The 19,400-nt window shown below is 38.8% G+C and overlaps 1 protein-coding gene across 1 annotated transcript in view; it reads right to left on the reverse strand.

The window, feature by feature from the left end:
• Positions 1–19,400, reverse strand: part of DOK6 (docking protein 6) — an 812,960-nt gene that overhangs the window by 235,898 nt on the left and 557,662 nt on the right. The window contains exon 6 of the mRNA XM_077492381.1: positions 17,659–17,797. Within this exon, the coding sequence (XP_077348507.1) occupies positions 17,659–17,797 (139 nt within the window). The remainder of the gene's footprint in view (positions 1–17,658; positions 17,798–19,400) is intronic.

Genomic DNA, 19,400 nt, shown 5'->3' on the forward strand with positions numbered 1-19,400 from the left:
TTGTTCTACAAATATTTGCTTCAAAGGATCCCTCATTTAGATATGCAAAAAAAGTGCCCAGCCCGTCATCAATACTTAACTTCCCTGAAAAGGTCATGTACCTACAAGTTAAATCTCCCACTCAAAATAGTCTGTGCCAAGGATTTGCATTAAAGGGGGCAGACTTATGCAAAGTATAGGGATTGGAGATTTAGCCAATACTTAACTAGGATTAGGGAGGCCCACCAATCAGAGCCATGCCATGCAAACCAATGAGGCATTAGCCCATAATGATATACACAGACTAGATTGGAGGGGTGAAATCCCTCTTTGGTAGAGCAGTCATCAGAATGTAACATTTGTGGGTAGTAGCATGGTAACTATGGAATATCTCCCTTGTACTTGTATCTAAATGTTTGTTGTATGTCTTTTCTGTCCTGTTGTTTGTAGATTAATGTTTTGAGTATTATACTCTGCATTTCTTCATGTAATCCATGAGTTTTACCCTTTTCATGCACAATAGATAGATTTCTGTGTATTAGTTTAGGCCTCCTTACTATTTATTAATAATTTTTTTATTGTGTTAAAGCTTTCACTCATGGTCAAAGAACTTTCATAAACCCAAATCATATCTGAGAGATATTAAATCTCAAATATAACTCATGGGTAACATAATTGGCCACCACGAAGGGGCCAGACTAAAAGTATTTAATATAATACAGAAAATTATATAATACAGGTTATTGGGGTGGATTTTAAACTGAGTCAGTTTTTCTGGTAGTTTGGAGTTCGCAGCAATTTTATCTAGAGAAAAAATATAGGTAAATGTTTTTTTGTTGTATTAGTGGGTATTAGAATAACTAAAATGGAGGATACCCCACAGATTTTGTTTTGGTTAATACCCTGTAATTATAGTTGAAAAAGTAGATTAGAAGCATTAAAACTGGCCAATTTAATGGGGAGGCTATACTGAGTGGGAAAATTTTGTTTTTATTTTGTTTCCCTTGTGCTTACCAAGCTTTATGTCTCTTTAATAATTGTTTGAGTTAGATTTATGGTGAGTACAGTACATATAGGTTTTATTGGAAAGACACTGAAATAGTGTGTTGTTTGTTGCTTTGTTGGAAAATTTTGCAATTTTATTTGTTGGTTTGTTTTTGTGTTTTCTTATTGTCCTGGTTTAGTTTTTTTATGTTTTATTTATTTTTAAGACACAAAAATGTGACTTGCTTGTTTTTTTGTGTTTGGTTGAAAAGGTTTTTTATTTTGGTTTTGTGTCCACTAAAGGCATTGTATTTGTGTAGGACATTGAAACTGAGCTACAAGAGAATTTTTTATTTTATTGTTTTCTTTCTTTTGCTGTTTTTTTTGTTTGAATTTACAAGCAGTAATATTCTCATTGTTGTTAGAGTAGAAATGATCTTGCAGGTAGACAAGAGTTTTTGTGTGATCTGTCTGAGCTGGGTTAAACCACTTAGTGGAAGTTTGGTTACTGAATCTAATGTCTGATAACGATTAATTCTAGAGTGTAAAATAAGGTACATTTAGCATTCTGTATTATACCTTGACATTTTTTTTTTAAGGATAAACCCTACCAATAATTTGATAAGCTGAATTTGTGGTTGATTTTTTTTTTGTGTTAAACAGAATTGGGTGTAGCAGTTATTGGTCTAAACACGGCTGTGTTTACCTTTCTATTGTCTTCCTAGAGGGTCCCCCACCCTATTGTTCCTTGGGTGCTCATCTCAGCACCAGGAATGAGCTTTATGTTCAAGTCAAACTCATGTTCGACTCAAACATTGGCTGTTTGCCAGTTCGCTGAACAGCGAACAATTTTGGGTGTTTGCGGCAAATTCGAAAGCCGTAGAACACCCTAAGTGTATGGGAGAAATCAAAAGCGCTAATTTTAAAGGCTTATATGCATGGTATTGTCATAAAAAGTGTTTGGGGACCTTGGTCCTGCCCCAGAGGACATATATCAATGCAAAAAAAAGTTTTAAAAATTTCCCTTTTTTCGGGAGCAGTGATTTTAATAATGCTTGAAGTAAAACAATAAAAGTGTAATATTCCTTTAAATTTTGTACCTGGGGGCGTCTATAGTATGCCTGTAAAGGGGCACATGTTTCCTTTGTTTAGAACAGTCTGACAGCAAAATTATATTTCTAAAGGAAAACAAGTAATTTAAAACTACTCGCGGCTACAATGAATTGTCGGTCCGCAATACACATAAAAGTTCATTGATAAAAACGGCATGGGGATTTCCTCACAGGGGAACCCCGAACCAAAATTTAAAAAGATTCCATCTAAATTCCATACCTCATGCCAACCTGGCAGACTGCAGGAAAAGAGGGAGGGGCGCCCCCCTCCTGAACCGTACCAGGCCACATGCCCTCAACATTGGGAGGGTGCTTTGGGGAGAAGGGCCTCATCCCCACAACCCTTGCCCGGTGGTTGTGGGGGGTCTGTGGGTCTGTGGGCCGGGGGCTTATCGGAATTTGGAAGCCCTCTTTAACAAGGTGACCCCAGAGAGAGGCAGGGTCACCCCTCTTTTCCTGTGGCCTGCCAGGCTGCATGCTCAGATAAGGGTCTAGTATGGATTTTGAGGGGGACCCCCACGCCATTTAAAAAATAAATAATTGGCACGAGGTTCCCCTTAATATAAATACCAGACCTGAATGGCCTGGTATGGAATTTAGGGGGATTTCCATGCATTTTTTTGGGGGTTCGGGGTTCACCTGTGGGGAAATCCCCAAGCCATTTTTATCAATGAGCTTTTATGTGTATTGCGGACCGACAATTCATTGTAGCCGCGAGTAGTTTTAAATTTGTTTTTTTTCCTTTAGAAATGTAATTTTGCTGTCAGACTGTTCTAAACATGGGAAACATGTGCCCCTTTACTGGCATACTATAGACAACCCCCAGGTACCAAATTTAAAGGAATATTACACTTTTATTGTTTCACTTTAAGCATTATTAAAATCACTGCTCCAGAAAAAACAGCCATTTTTAAAACTTTTTTTTGCATTGATACATGTCCACTGGGGAAGGACCCAGGTCCCCAAACACGTTTCATGACAATACCATGCATATAAGCCTTTAAAATTAGCACTTTTGATTTCTCCCATAGACTTTTAAAGGGTGTTCCGCGGTTTTTGAATTTGCCGTGAACACCCAGAATTAGAGGTTGACTGATATGGGTTTTTCTGTGGCCGATGCCGATATTTAGAAATCATGGCGGCCGATGGCTGATATATGATGCTGATTTTTTTTGGGAGGATTTTTTTTTCCTTTTTTTTTCCCTTCATCTCATAAAATCTAAAAATAGTGCCTGTAAAGTGCCTGCAAAATAGCTCCCCTGCAGTCTGTGTGAAAGCCCAAGTGCTTTCACACTGAGGCGATGCGCTGGCAGGACGTTAAAAAAAAAGTCCTGTAAGCAGCATCTCTAGAGTGGTGTATACTGCTCCTCCACTACTCCTGCCGATTGAAATGAATGGGCACTGCTGCTGAAGTGCCTGCAATGCGTTTTGGCAGCGGTGCTTCATGGGTGCATTTAACCCCTTCCTCGGCCACTAGCTGGGTTATAAGTGCCCCTCTAGCAGCCGAAAAGCGCCACTAAAATTATGGTAAAGCACCGCTAAAACCAGCAGCATTTTACTATCAACGCCTGCCCGCTCCAGTGTGAAAGCAGCCTTAAGTAATAAGTGATACAGAAAATTTCTTACATTTAAACATTTATTAAACAAAACAAACCTCCAATCAGTTCACTTGTATGTATAATTTAGATTAAAAAAAAACTATATATTAAATATTAAATACACAAAAACAGGTAAAAATGGGCTAACTTTACTGTTTTAGTTTTTTTTTTAAATCATTAGTGTATCTTTTCCCAAAAAATTGCATTTGAAAGACCGCTGCGCAAATACCGTGTGACATAAAATATATATATTTTTTGGGGGTTCTAAGTGATTTTCTAACAGAAAATACAGGAGTTTTACTTGTAAGCAACACGTGTCAGAAAAGTTTAGTCTTTAAATGGTTAAACTGAGAACTCCCACACAGTAGTTCAGTCCATTGTAGAAGAAGAAACATTGTATATCTTCGATCTTTTGTTGGCAGACTACCCAGAAGTCCCTCCACAGATTAAGTTCAGGCAACTTGCATTGACTTCTATAACAGAAGTCTTTTGCAAGTCGCGCTGAAGATATAATCGGCCTTTTTTATCAGCACAATCGGCAGATGCCGATTAATTAAAAAATGCCAAATATCGGCAGATATATCGGTCGACCTCTACCCAAAATTTTTCACTGTTCGGCGAACTGGCGAACAGCCAATGTTCGAGTCGAACATGAGTTTGACTCGAACATAAAGCTCATCCCTGTGGTAGAGCAGTCACCAGAATGGAACCTTTGTGGGCAGTAGCATGGTAACTATGGAATGTATCCCTTGTACTTGTATCTAAATGTTTGTCTTATGTCTTTTCTGTCCTTTTGTTTATAGATTAATGTTTTGAGTGTTATACTCTGTATTCCTTCATGTAATGCGTTATTGTTACCCTTTTCCTGTACAATAGATAGATTTCTGTGTATTACATTAGGCCTCCTTACTTGTGTTAAAGATTTCACTCATGGTCAAAGAACTCTCAGTAACCCAAATCATATCTGAGATATTAAATCTCAAATATAACTTATGGGTAACAATCATATTTCAATCATCTATAAATCTGGTTGTCATTCTTTAGATACTTCTTATGTATGTGTTCCTCGTCCATATTTTCATGCTCTGTACGATGTCTCTATAAAATTGTCACTTCCACCTGATCAAAAATAAAAACAAATGACAGACTTCTAAAATAATTTTACTTCTACAATTATTTATTTCACTTTTTAAAGAAAAGTCCAAAAAGTTCATGTTTGCTGCATGTGTATAAATTGCAGCAACCCACCACTATTGTGTCTATTTTATGTACACAGTCTTCCCATTTGTCCTGTATACATTTTTGTTATTTACATGAAAGTTTATGTAGGAAAAAAATATTTAGTCCATTGTAAAAGTACGAAAGCAAAAAAAAAAAATGTTAAAAGTAAATAAGTGGTACACATGCAGACACAAACATGAAAGGAAAGAATGGATGGAGGAGGGGCAGACATAGCCATTCTTTACTGATGCCAGCTAAAAGCAATTTGTTCCATTTCTGATTAGATATGTAAAGCAATATAGTGGATGCGACCTAACACAACCTAATTGTAACAATGACAAGCCTCCATCCCTGATATGTATACAACAAAAGGAAGAAAAAATGGGACTTTATATGAGGCAAGTCAATGAATGCATACCTTATTCAATTCATTAAAAAAAATATTTATTAATAACAAATCACATTATAGAGGATTTCAATCTGAAATACAAGACACAGTATAATGTAATACATTTGCATAAAAATGTAATAGTTATACAGAGTAAGATAAAACATAATAAGCATTACAGTTACAAAAGGACACTCATCCATTCATAAAAGTTCAATGAACATAATCGATCTTTCTCAATGTTAAGCATAAACTAGATGGATTCATGTTAAATCTACATTTATGAAGACTGCAACACTGTCTATAGCTAGCAAAAGACATTTGTACCAACAAACACAATTTTTGCATGTTTTCTTGTTCAAGACTAATTAAATTGTAGAGCTGCACAGAGGCACTCCTGTCTTGCAACTCTAGGGTCATTGGTTTAAATCCAAACCATAACACTACCTGCATGGAGCTTGCATGTTCGTCTCATGCTTGCGTGGGTGTCCTCCCCTACTCCAAAGACATGCTGGTAGGTTAATTGGCTCCTGCCTAAATTGCCATAGAATCTGTATGCATGTGAGATAGGGACCTTAGATTGTCCTTGAGGGCAGGTACTAAATTTGAACATACAAAATTTAAAGCACTGCATAAATGGTTGGTGCTATATAAATATCTTTGATAAATAGAATCAAGATGATCTACAGCAAATTTAGATTCTTGTGGAAATAATTTCACATTTGTTTTTATTAGCATTCATTTGCAGTGTTAAAATATTACAATGAGCAAAGCAATAGATTTTCAATTAATTCAATAGAAGAAAACATGCTTTTTATTTAATTCTGGTAAGGATTAATGCTAATCCAATTGTATTGTGTTTAATAAATAATAGGACACTCATGAATAATCAGCTGGAGATTCATGGATAAATCTTTCCAATTAATTAACATCACGACTCACAGTGTAAAAAAATTTCAGACACATTTGCAGGCTTTTGTTCTGTTTGCTCTCTTATAGTCTGGTTAACTATTTTATGAATGTATTTATTTGAAAACAGGAGATAGGTAGAGAAGTTGTGCAATAACATTGTAGTTAACCTTCTGCTATTTAATCCTTATGTTAATCCAAACCCTTACAAACTAATCCACTTTCATTCAAAAGTCCAAATAATGTTTCATCAAAATACTTTGTGATTTATGATTGTAATTTATTTATAGGAATGATAAGGGAATATTTATTTGGGGTATTAAAATTGAGAAAAGCTGGATATTAACCATGTCTGTTCATATGTATAGATATTTATAACTTTTGTAAAGGTGAACTCACCCGCCTCCAATTAATACTCCTTGTTTGTAACATGTAACCACTATGACTCCTATAACTTATAGTGCTGTGCTATCTATAAAATAGTGTATAATGGACCACACTTGGAGTTCTCCTTAAACCCAATTTTCTGAAGACTCTTAAGACAATTCTTCTTTAATGGTTTAAAATAGTAACCCTTTCAAATATACATAGCCTAAACATTTGTGAAACAATCCATAAAAAAATGGTCTTGCCATCACTTTCAAAGCAATAGGAACAAAAATAAGTGTTAGGTCATTGTAAAGACATAATATAATGGCCCCTTTAGTCAAATGTAGATACATATATTATATAGATGTTATAGATACACATACTGAACATATTATCTATAATGCATATCTATATTTTATATAATATTGATAGATACAGATATACAGTATACAAAGGAGAGCTGGGGTATATTGTTTTATACCTGCCTCTCACATCTGACTTATAGCCTCGTTAGCCAATCAGAAGCTGGGATAAGTGCAAAGGATACATCTAGGTGGTCATTTTATGGATGCTACACTTTAGGGGGTTATTTATGAAAGGCAAATCCACTTTGCACTGAAAGTGCATTTGGAAGTGCAGTTACTCTGAATCTAAGGGGTAGATCTGAAATGAGTGGAAGTTCTGCTGATTTTATCATCCAATCATGTGCAAGCTAAAATGCTTATTTTCCTTGCATGTCCCCCTCGGATCTATGGCAACTTTGCTTCCAAGTGCACTGATGGGCACTGATGAGAAGGCACTAATATGTAGAATTGATGGGCACTGATAGGCAGCACTGATATGCAGCACTGATGGGCACTGACATGTGGCACAGATGGGCACTGACAGACGGCATTGATGGACACTGACCGCCAATACTGATTGGCACTGACAGGCGGCACTGATTGGCACTGACAGGTGGCATAGATGGAAACTAATAGATGCCACTGATGCGCAGTACTGATCGGGCAGGTACCCGCAGGTGTTAATGCTGGGCACTGATTGGCACTGATAACCACTATGGTTGGCACTAATTGGCACTTTATTGGGCACTGGCTGGGGGTTATGATGGGGCACTGACTGGGCACTGATTGGCAGCTTATGGGTACATTTGATGGGGGCTGTGCTGATAATCAATGTGCTGATTATCAGCACAGACCCCCCCTGACAGGGAGAGCCACCAATTGAGTATCTCTGTCAGCACGAAACAGAGGAATACCATTTACTGATGATTCCTGGATTCTCACGATGGTCAGCTGTGATTGGTCATGTGTCAGAGGCTTCTTATCATGATCGGAGATGCGGAGTGACAGACTGACATGCCGCACTTGCAATCGCCACGCTGAGCACCCCACAGGTGCGCGCCGGCATGTTATCCTGCTGGACAGAACCACTTCCCGGACGTCAATCTGTTATAGACCGAGCGGGAAATGGTTAAACACAGCTATTGTAGTTTCTAATTCTATAAATATTTGTATATTGTTTTGCCTACTAGTAAGCCCTAAAAAGAGGGGGTCCATTCCCCCTAAGCATGTTGGCTTGATGTACTTGTTTACATTTTTAATAAATATTTTCAAACCTTACATCAAAAGTTGACACTTTCTGGTGCTCTTTCCTTCCCACCTAAGGGTGGTTTTTGCTAAAAACTACCATACGGTCATATCGGAACGTAGCAGTCCAAGCCACCAAAACGGTTGACACTTTCTGGTGCTCTTTCCTTCCCACCTAAGGGTGGTTTTTGCTAAAAACTACCATACGGTCATATCGGAACGTAGCAGTCCAAGCCACCAAAACGGTCCACCACCACCACCATCCATCATTGGGCACAACCTATTGGAAGAGATTTCTTTCTCACTGCCCACACAACCACATACCCACAACCAGTGACTGATTCAGTCAGTCCAGCATGGTCTCCAAACCAGATTATTACACTTAAAGCAAACCTTTCAAAAGAGAAATACAGGAGCTGCCATTGCTGGCTTCTTATTATGCAAAATCTAGTTGCTTGCTGTTTTAGCAAGCCTCTGGCTTTCATACTATCCTATATCCACTAATCCATAACAGGTATGTAGATATGGACTTCTCATTGTTTCTCCCTGTTCTTACCTGCAAACTTGTTCCAGGCTAATGACCCAGGAGTGATTAAAGGCAGAGTGACAGCACATAAGCCAGGAAACTAGCATTTGCATCACCAATAGCAGCCCCTGTATTTTGCTTAAAAATGTTTTACTCCAGGCTTACAGGCCAACAAAAACCCCAATAAACAAATGTCCACCCAAGATTAAAATACGTAATAATAGCCCAAAATAATTATCTAAATGCATAGAATTTTAATTTTGAAAATTAAAAAAAAAATTGCCAGCGAGGAGAGTTTGTGAATATTCTATCCTTACATATATGAGCCTACAATATCTGACATACGTGTTTTTTAAGGTAATTGCATGGATTTCGATTTGTATGCTATATATAAGTGTGATTTATGTGTGAAAGGATTTGCAATATACCCTGCAGCCTCCCCATTATACTTTCAGGACTTTTTTTATGTTTACAACACATAACACTTATATATGTGAGCTTTGTGGAGTGGCTATATAGAATGGAATGGAAATTGTAACTATATGTGGTACAGTCTTTTTGGTGGAATATTGGGGGAGGAGGTGATGGATGTGTGTGTGTGGTGGGGGGGGGGGGGGTGGTCTGTGTGTCCCAATATGGACCCATTCACATGGTATCCCCAGGTGGTATGCTTGGTGAACTTGGGATTGTATTACAATGGGATGGTATATTGTGTAATTAATAGTGCTCTGACCAGGTCAGTATATTGTGAAGAAAGTAGCTGATACACAGCGACTAATAAACTCCGCGCCACAAAAAAAAAAATAGTAAAATATAAAATTGACCAATAATCAATGAATCAATTATGTTGAGTAAAACTAATAACCGCTCCCTAAAAGAACAAGAAAAAGAAAAAGTCATGCTAAAGATATACTGATGATAGGGGCGCTAGAGCAAATATAAATATCGAAAGAATGTGAAAATTTGACAATCAAATGATATCCACCATATTACAAAAATGCAATAAACAAAAAAAATACAACCGAAATATAGTGAAATACAATAATAAATAAAGTCCCAGTTGGGTGATGACACCAAAAGGAAAAAAAAAAGCTTAAATAAATATAACGCCAAAGTCCAAAACAGTGATTTTTTCAGTGAAAAATTCCTTCTGAATCCATAAATCAGAAAAACTGCTGGAATCTTCTATAACGTAATGAAACGTCCCTTCACCAAAAACTTATGGACATAGAAACAACACCCCACTTGTGAAGATAAAGATGTCTTCTTACCAGATGCTGTTGACTACTTTAATTAAAAAGATAGTCAAATAGGCTTATGCAGGTTGATTCCCTGCTCACATGGAATAAGGTGGACCTCGTATGGACAGAAGCTTCTCCTCATAGACTCAGATAGGTCATAAAAAAAGGCAAACAAAAATCCATAGCATAACACCGTTTAATAATAAAAACTAATTAAAAAACATAAGGCCAAATGGCTGCTTACATATGTCGGTGCCAAACCTGGCACTGGGGCTGCTTGCTTAAAACAAACGTTTCGTAATGGATACGTAGTTCCTCGTGGTGTAGGCGTGCGTTCCACCAAAGGGCAGCCGATAACCAAAGACGACCGGAACTAGACGTAAACGAACGTGACTGGATACCGCCTCGACGTACGTTTCATTTGACACGTCATCAGGAAGCGTACCCAGTCACAAAGTCAGCGTTCTTTATTGTGTCTCGGTTAATCCGTAGACCAATCGAGAAATACTTAATTTAATACGCAGCCTCAGTCCCACTTAAGGCTAACAGCAATAATGGTTCATTAAAACATAACTAACATTTAAAACGTATTAACCCAAAAACAAAGGGATGAATGGTATATGTTAGAAATTAGAGAGTGAAAAAAAAATACAAATATATGACTAGAAAAATACGCATGTAATACTCCAATGGAAATGTCCATTGGAAAAAGAGGGGGATAAGTAGCTTGTAATTTACAAATTGACCACTAGATGTCACTCTATAGTATGGACATTTTCTACCACTTATAAGACAAAAAAAGAGGGATTTTTTCTGATTAGTAATTATAATATTTCTAATAGAAATTATATATAATTCTTAAATATATTAGTGCCATTACCCAAAATATGTCCGACACTATCTCTGGCTACCAGATGTGGGAAAAAACCAACAAAGCTCACATTATAGACCAGAAAAAAACGCCAAATAAATTAAAAAAATAGAAAAATGGCAGAAAATGCCTAGACGCAAGAAATACGAGGAACTTTTTAATCATTGGACAGAAAACAATTTAAATCAAGCTCTATGTTCATTCCTAGAGGCTGCATAGTTTTTAAATTGTATATCCACTTCGTTTCGTTCTTTGATATTTCCCTTTTCAAGTGGGTTCCTCTCCAATGTTTTGAGATCTTATCGATCCCGTAAAATTTACAGAGTGAAGGATCGCTATCATGATGTGTTTTAAAATGTCTTGACACGCTATGGTTGGGAAATCCTTTCTTAATGTTTGTAAGATGTTCATTAATTCTAATTCTTAGCTGTCTAGTAGTTCGACCTACATACTGCATGGAACAGGGGCATTCCAGCACATATGTTACATGATCTGAGTTACACGTAATTAGTGGTTTGATTTTATACTCCAGCTTAGTGACTTGTGATTGAAACTGAGTAATCTTCCTTGATGAACCGGGTCCTCTGGTGGTCTTGCAGGCTTTGCATCTCAAGCAATAATGGAAGCTGGATCCATCAAGGAAGGTTACAAGTTTTTTAGGGGGGTCAGGGACATTACGGGCTAATTGGTTTCTCAAACTCGGTGCCCTTCTATAGATAAATTTGGGATTATGTGGAATAATAGAGGCCAAATCTTTATCTCGTTGTAAGATAGGCCAATATTTTTTGAAAATAGTTTCTACTTGTCTATACTGCCTATTAAACCCTGTCACAAAGGCTATAGCTCCTTGATGTTCTGATTTAGCTTTTGATACCAATAAAGTTTGTCTGTCCATCTGTGACACCTGTGTTACAATTTTCTCGAGGGATTTTTGTGAGTAGCCTTTTTCCAAGAACCTACTGGTTAGAACCTTAGCTTGTAAATGGAAGTCAGACTCTTCCTCACAGTTCCGTTTTAATCGCATGTATTGTCCTTTAGGAACAGCTCCTATCCACTGTGGATGATGGCAACTATGTGTGGGCACGTACCCATTTCTGTCTGTGACTTTAAAATAGGTTTTAGTAACAAACTTGTTGTGCTTTTTCATAATAGTAAGGTCCAAGAAGTTCACTTCCACCTTACTGAATTCAGCTGTAAACTTCAAGCAATATAGATTAGCATTCATATTGCTCAAGAAGTCTTTAAAGCTCTCTAACGTACCTCTCCAAAAAAGAATTACATCATCTATGTATCTATTATAGAAAACAAGAGATTTGTGCATATTTTTATAGATGGTTTCTGATTCCCATTTATTAAGAACAATATTGGCTATGCTGGGAGCATAACGTGCTCCCATGGCCACTCCTGATACTTGGTTGTAATACTCATTGTTGGCCCAAAAAAAGTTATTACTCATAGCAAGATCTAGGCCTCTAATCAGGTAATTTATCTGAGCCTTTTTCAATTTGGATTCTTTTGTTAATGCCCACTTTATTGCCGTAAGTGCATCTTTATGTTGGATGTTAGTGTAAAGTGACTCAACGTCTACCGTAATCATGATAATATCTTCTGATGCCACCAAATCCTGCAAAAGTACCAGCAGATCTCTGCTGTCTTTTAAGTAAGAGGGACTGTTTCTCACTAGTGGTTTGAAAAAATCATCTAGGTATTCTCCCAACCTTGCAAACAAGGACTCCATCCCGTCGGTATATAGGTCGGTATATTGCTTTATTGGTATTATAGGTCGGTATATTGCTTTACATTGATTTTTCCTAAATATAACTGTACTAACATTTATAGGTAAAGTTGATCCATGGAACATCCGATTGCCTCTTGGGGGATCAGGAAGGAATTTTTTTGCCCTGCTGGAGAAAATTGGATCAGGCTTTGCTTGGTTTTTCTTGCCTTCCTCTGGATCCACTGTGGGTAAAGGATTGTGTATAAAGGATTGAAATGTTATTTTCATTTGTTCCATTTTTATTGTTTGAGCTACATGAACTGTCTTTTTTCAACTGATGTGTCTTTTTTCAACTGATGACTCCTGAAGAATTAGATTATGTCCAAGAAACACATTTTGTAATTTCTATGTTTATATTATGCATTTCATTTAGGGATAAATAGGAGTTTATTATAATAGCGGTTTAATAAGAAAATAAAACAGACAAATTAGAAAAATGCACTTTCCTGTAATAGTTATCAGCATAAATGTTATGTAATTTTCGGAGCTGCAGATATTTACTCCAACTATAATCAATAAAGTTTCTTGACTGAAAGAATATCACATAGGTAAGATTTTGATATAACATAGAAAAATTGTAAAGGTCAAGGCACACAGGGAAAAATGATTTGTCTTTGTAAATCACTAGCATACCATCATGATAAGATAATATAATTACTCTGTGGGTAATTACTGAATACCAATGGGGCTCCAAGATTCTGGCCCCCCACCCTATGTGAATGAGTATGGGGTATATTGTACCCCTACCCATTCACCTAAAAAAAGTGTTAAAAACAAAACACAGTACACATGTTTTTAAAGTCATTTATTAGGCAGCTCTGGGGACTCTTCTAACTTCTTCTCCCCTCTCCGGCTCTTTTGCCTTCTCCGCTGATGTCTTCTAGCCCTCTCCGGTTCTTCTCCCTCTGTCAACTGTCTTCTGCCAGGTCTTCTCCACTATCTTCTCACTCTTTTGCTGGGTCTTTTGCAGAGGGAGAAGGCAGCAGAGAAGACAGTGGAGAAGACCCAGCAAAAGAGCCTAATTCTTGGTTCACACAGTACTATTTGCATGCGATTTGACATGTCAAATTGCATGTAAAATCGGTGGCATTTGCCGTCGATGGCGCGGTTCTAATCGGTGCAACGCCGCATCTGTGGGGCTGCACCGATTTCAAAAAGTAGTTTCTGTACTACTTTTTGTGATTTCGGGCTGCGATTTACATTTACATGTTGGACATTCTTGCAGCCAGCATGCAAATTGCAAGCTTCCTCAAAACTTGCAACATCTGTGGCATTGTGCTGTGTGATAAAACTACATATTTTAGAGTGGCCTTTTATTTTGGCCAGCCTAAGGCCCACCTGTGGAATAATCATGCTGTCTAATCGGCATATTGATATGCCACACCTGTGAAGTGGATGGATTATCTTGGCAAAGGAGAAGTGCTCACTAACACAGATTTAGACAGATTTGTAACCAATATTTGAGAGAAATAGCTCTTTTTTGTACATAGAAAAAGTTGTAGATCTTCGCGTTCATCTCATGATAAATAGGGGTAAACACAAAAGTGTTGCGTTTATAATTTTGCTCAGTGTAAAAATCCCAAAGCTTACACCTTAATCAGCAGCATATGCTGACAATAGGCGAATGCCTAATAGCCAATGCCACATGAGCATGGTTGGTACCATAATATCAATGCCTCAAATGCAAGACATTTTATAGAATGAAAATAATCAAACATTAGTAATTATATTTTCTGTGCGTGATTGAGCTCAGCTCTGTAGCATAGTGGTATATCCTGCTACCTTCAAAGGTTCAAGCCATGGGTTTGAATCCCTTTAATGGTGTCACCTCCTGAACACTTGTATTGTACTCTGCAGCTTAATTAGCCCTGCACATAAACAGTTTGGTTTAGACCATAATTTCAACTCTTCAAATGTATGTAATTGTTGAATAATATTATGGTGTGCAATTCCAAAAATCCAGCTATTCAAAAATCAAGGAAAAAAACAGAGTACCCCCCCCCCCAGTACATAATAGGCCCTTCGGAACTTGTATGGACTTTAAGGGGAACCCCACAGCAAAGTTAAAAAAAATTATGTGGGGTTCCCCAAAATCCATATCAGACCCTTATTCTAGCATGCAGCCTGGAGGTCAGGAAAAGGGGGGTGGAAGAGCGTGCGGCCCCCTCCTGAACCATACCAGGTCACATGTCCTCAACATGGGTAGGGTGCTTTGCGGTTGATGGGCAAAAGAGCCTCTTCCCGACAACCCTGGGCTGTGGTTGTCAGGTCTGTGGGCGGGGTGCTTATCGGAATCTGGAAGCCCCCTTTAACAAGGGGGACCCCAGATCCTGACCCCATGTGAATGAGTATGGGGTTGTTCCTCTGGTTTTTCTCCAGTCTTCTCCTTTCCCACTTTTTCTCCTGGTCTTCTCCTTCTTCCTTCAGTCCTCCTCCAGCTTCTTTTTACCCCCGTTTTTTCTTCCGTACTTCTTCTTTCTTCGCTGCTGTTCCCGCCACTGACCCATTGTACATTAATTTTTTTCCCCTGCAGGAGAAAATTGGATTATGCTTTGCTTGTTTTTCTTGCCTTCCTCTGGATCCACTGTGGGTATAGGATTGCAATTTTATTTTCATTTGTTCCATTTTTATTGTTTGAGCTAGATGAACTTGTGTCTTTTTTCAAACAGACTAACTATGTAACTATGTAATTATGATTATTGTATATTTCCATTAGTGTATAAATTAGACAATACTGATGAATCCTGAAGAAGTAGATCATGTCCAAGAAACACATTTTGTAATTTCTATGTTTATATTATGCATTTCATGTAGGGATAAATAGAGTTTATTATAATAGCGGTTTAATAAGAAAATAAAACAGAAAAATTAGAAAAATGAACTTTCCTGTAATAGATATCAGCATAAATGTTATGTAATTTTCGGAGCTGCAGATATTTACTCCAACTATAATCAACAACGTTTCTTGACTGAAAAAATATCACATAGGTAAGATTTTGATATAACATAGAAAAATTATAAAGGTCACTGACCCACTGTACATGAAAAAACAACCCTCCTCTGATGCTGCGGCCAGCCGATCTGTCCACTTCCATAGCACACATTTCATATATAAATATGGGGCGTGGCCACTGGATGACTTCATCTGGAGACCCCACCCCCTTGTGACATCACTGACCCACATGCCCAGGTTGGTGAAGTCACAAGGGGCGGGGTCTCAGAATGACAGTATTCCCTCTATTACAGCATCAGAGGAGGTTCATTTTTAAAATCTTCAGTGGGAGTGGTGATGGAAGAAGAAGAAGACTGGAGGACTAAGTAGAGGAAGAAGAAGCCGGAGGAAGATTGAAGGAATAAGAAGACCAGGAGAATAAGCAGGAAAGGAGAATACAGAGGAAGACAGAGGAAGAAGTGGGGAAGGAGAAGACCAAAGGAAGACAGAAGAAGAAGGAGGAAGAAGCGGGGAAGAAGATATTTTTATTAAAGAAATTGTCAAACACCGGCTATTGTCTTTCATCACATTACGCTACTTTTTTGGGGGAATGGGTAGGGGTACGATGTATCCCATACTCATTCACATAGGGGGACTGGGATCTGGGGGCCCCCTTGTTATAGGGGGCTTCCAGTTTCAGATAAGCCCCCCACCTGCAGAACCTGACAACCAATGGACAGGGTTGTCGGGAAGAGGCACTTGTCCCCATCAACATGGGGATGAGGTGCTTTGGGGGGGCCGCAAAGCACTCTCCCCATGTTGAAGGCATGTACCCTGGTATGGTTCAGGAGGGGGTGCTTGCTCATTCCCCCTTTTCCTGACCTCCAGGCTACTTGCTCAGATAAAGGTCTGCTATGGATTTTGGGGGGGATCCTACATTGATATTTTTTTAAAAATTGGGCGTGGTTCCCCTTAAAGTCCATAACAGACCTGAAGGGCCTGGTATGTATTGGGGGAGGACCCACGCCATTTTTTCCTTGATTTTTCATCTATATTGCCAGCAATACATTACAGCCATGAGCAAGTTTACATTACATTTTTTCCTTTAGAAATGTCATCGTTGCTGCAGCAATGTTCCACACATCGGCACTTTACAGGCAGACTTAGGGGATCCCTAGGCACAACATTTAAAGGAATCTTTTATTTTTATTGTTTCACTTTAAGCATTATTAAAATCACTGCTTCTAAACATATGATTGTTTTTTTTTTGATACATGTCCCCCAGGGCAGACCCCCATACCCCTTTTATGGCCAATTGCTTGCATATAAGCCTTCAAAATGGGCACTTTTGATTTTTCCTGTTCGGCTCCCATAGACTTCAATAGCAATCGCAATTGGCACTTACAGATCTACGGAATCACAGATTAGCGCTGATTCAGAAAGACATGCTTGCTGCTAATAGCGTGATTTTTTCAGGTACATGTTCACCTAGATGAACTCTAAATTGCATGAAATTGGCGCAATTTCATGTAGAGCGCCAGTACTTGCCATAACTCTTAGTAAATTACCCCCACAGTGTTTCTCTTTATCAAAAAAAAAAGTCCGGGCTAGCCTAGCTTAGCAGGAAGACGTTTAGAATATTTTAGAATGGGACTGGTAGTCGATGGTCCTTAAAAATGTTCCCATTAGTAAAATGGGAATGAATACAATTTCATGAATTTTTATATTTTTCCATCAATTATACACGATAAACCTAAAGTTACCATTCAATAACTCTCTTTGGCTTCTGCAGGTTAATCACCTTAGCAACAACATCATTATCAATGTTGAATGTTGGGACATTTTAAAATTTACTATTGCCTGGCTGAGCTAATTGCTTAGATTCTCGCTGTGTTTTCTCTAGAGCAATTTAGGAAATGTATGGAAACATTTGATTAACTGTCATAAGCAATACCATTATTTTGTTTTTGTGCTCATTTTTTAAAGCACATTAAACTACACCAGGATTGCTTAATGTTATGTAGAAACAAATTATCATGTACACACAGATGTTGAAATCATACATAAACGTTCTCTTTCATGTTTTAATAATCAAGAAAAATATATAATATGGAACTCAAATGTTCAAGTTTAGTGAATATTTTAATAAGAACTGTACTTACTCTTGCTTTCTTCTCCAGTTCTAACATTAGTCTTTCATGCTGCTCTGCTATCGCCAATGTTGCAGAATGGACTTTCTGATAGATCATTTCTCCTTCTCTTGTCTGAAATGTAAACAACCCCTCTCCTGTATCACACATTCTGGAATAAAAGAAATAAACACATTTTACAAAAATGGCTAAGACTTTCTGCATCAGGAATTAAATACCATAAAGACAATAAAAAGTTTTGTATGTGAAAATATTCAACTTTACTTGCCATATACTGTATACAGTATATGTAAAACATATACCTTATTAAATAGGCCAGCTCTCTGAGCACCATTTTTGATAAACCCAAAAGCCTTTTCTTGTTGAATTACAAGGTGGGTCACAAGATCTTTCATCAACAATCCCATAGCTATGGTTGGAGCTGGCCTATAGGATGTGATAGCACATGCGCATAACCAATTTGTACATACATACTAGGGCTAATTTAGACAGGAGTCAATTGCCTACAAACATGTATTTGAAGTGTGGAAGCAAATCGGTGCACCCAGAAGAAACCTACATAAACTTGGAGAGAATGTACAAAGTGCATGCAGATAAACTCCTGGTTAAGATTAAAAACCGTTCTTTAACCACTTGCCGACCGCCGCACGACGATATACGTCGGCAGAATGGCACGGGCAGGCATATGGGCGTATATATAAGTCCCTGCCTGCCCGCGGGTGGGGGGCCCGATCGGGCCCCCCCGGTGCCTGTGGCGGTCGGCATTCCTTCGAGAGCCATCCGGGATGAGGGGGCGGCCATTCATTCATGGCCACCCCCTCGCGATTGCTCTCGACGAATGGAAATCCTCCGTGACATCACTTCCTCTCCTGTAATGTAAACACAGGAGAGGAAGTGATGTATTCTCTCCTCCGTGTCGGTATTTTTCGTTCCGGCACCGAGGAGAGAGGTTCGGTGAGTTGCACCAACACACCACACATACAGTAGAACATGCCAGGCACACTCACACCCCCCCTTTACCCCCCGATCACCCCCCCAATTACCCCTGCCCCCCCAGTCACAGTGACACCAATTGCTTTTTTTTTTTTTTTTGCATTGGTGTCATTTGTGACTGTAATAACTGTTAGGGCAGTTAGGGTTAGCCCCCTTTAGTTCTAAGGTACCCCCCTAACCCCCCCAATAAAGGTTTAACCCCGTGATCACCCCCCGTCGCCAGTGTCACTAAGGCTGGGTTCACATTGCAGCGGTTTATGAGAACGGATGTGATTCGCACCGCACTGCAGTGCAAATCACATCCGATCTCTGTGCGATTCGAGTTCAGCCATACAGATAGTATGGCTGAATTCGTGTCGCACCCGCCGCACCCGCCGCAAACTCGCACGGGACCCTTTTTTTGGTCCGCAGCAGAATCGGATCGCATGGGTGTTCACACCATGCGATCCGAGTTTGCAGATCGCACTGCGATATGCGAACTGATCTGGGGGTGTCATTAACATTTCACTGACACTCCCAGCAGTTCGCATAGGGCAGTGTGAACTGCCGCCGGGAGGCATGTGATGCGGGAACCCGCCGCGCATTCGTGGCGTTCCCACATCGCTCCAGTGTGAACCCAGCCTAATAAGCGATCGTTTTTCTGATCACTGTATTAGTGTCACAGGTGACGCTAGTTAGGCAGGTAGGTATTTAGGTTCGCCGCAGCTTTTTATAGCGCCAGGGACCCCCATATACTACCGCATAAAGCCCCCTGATTGCCC

The sequence above is a fragment of the Lithobates pipiens genome, unplaced genomic scaffold (assembly GCF_037356315.1).
Source record: "Lithobates pipiens isolate NorthernLeopardFrog02 unplaced genomic scaffold, aLitPip1_a1.2 Scaffold_19, whole genome shotgun sequence".
In the NCBI taxonomy this organism is placed as follows: domain Eukaryota; kingdom Metazoa; phylum Chordata; class Amphibia; order Anura; family Ranidae; genus Lithobates; species Lithobates pipiens.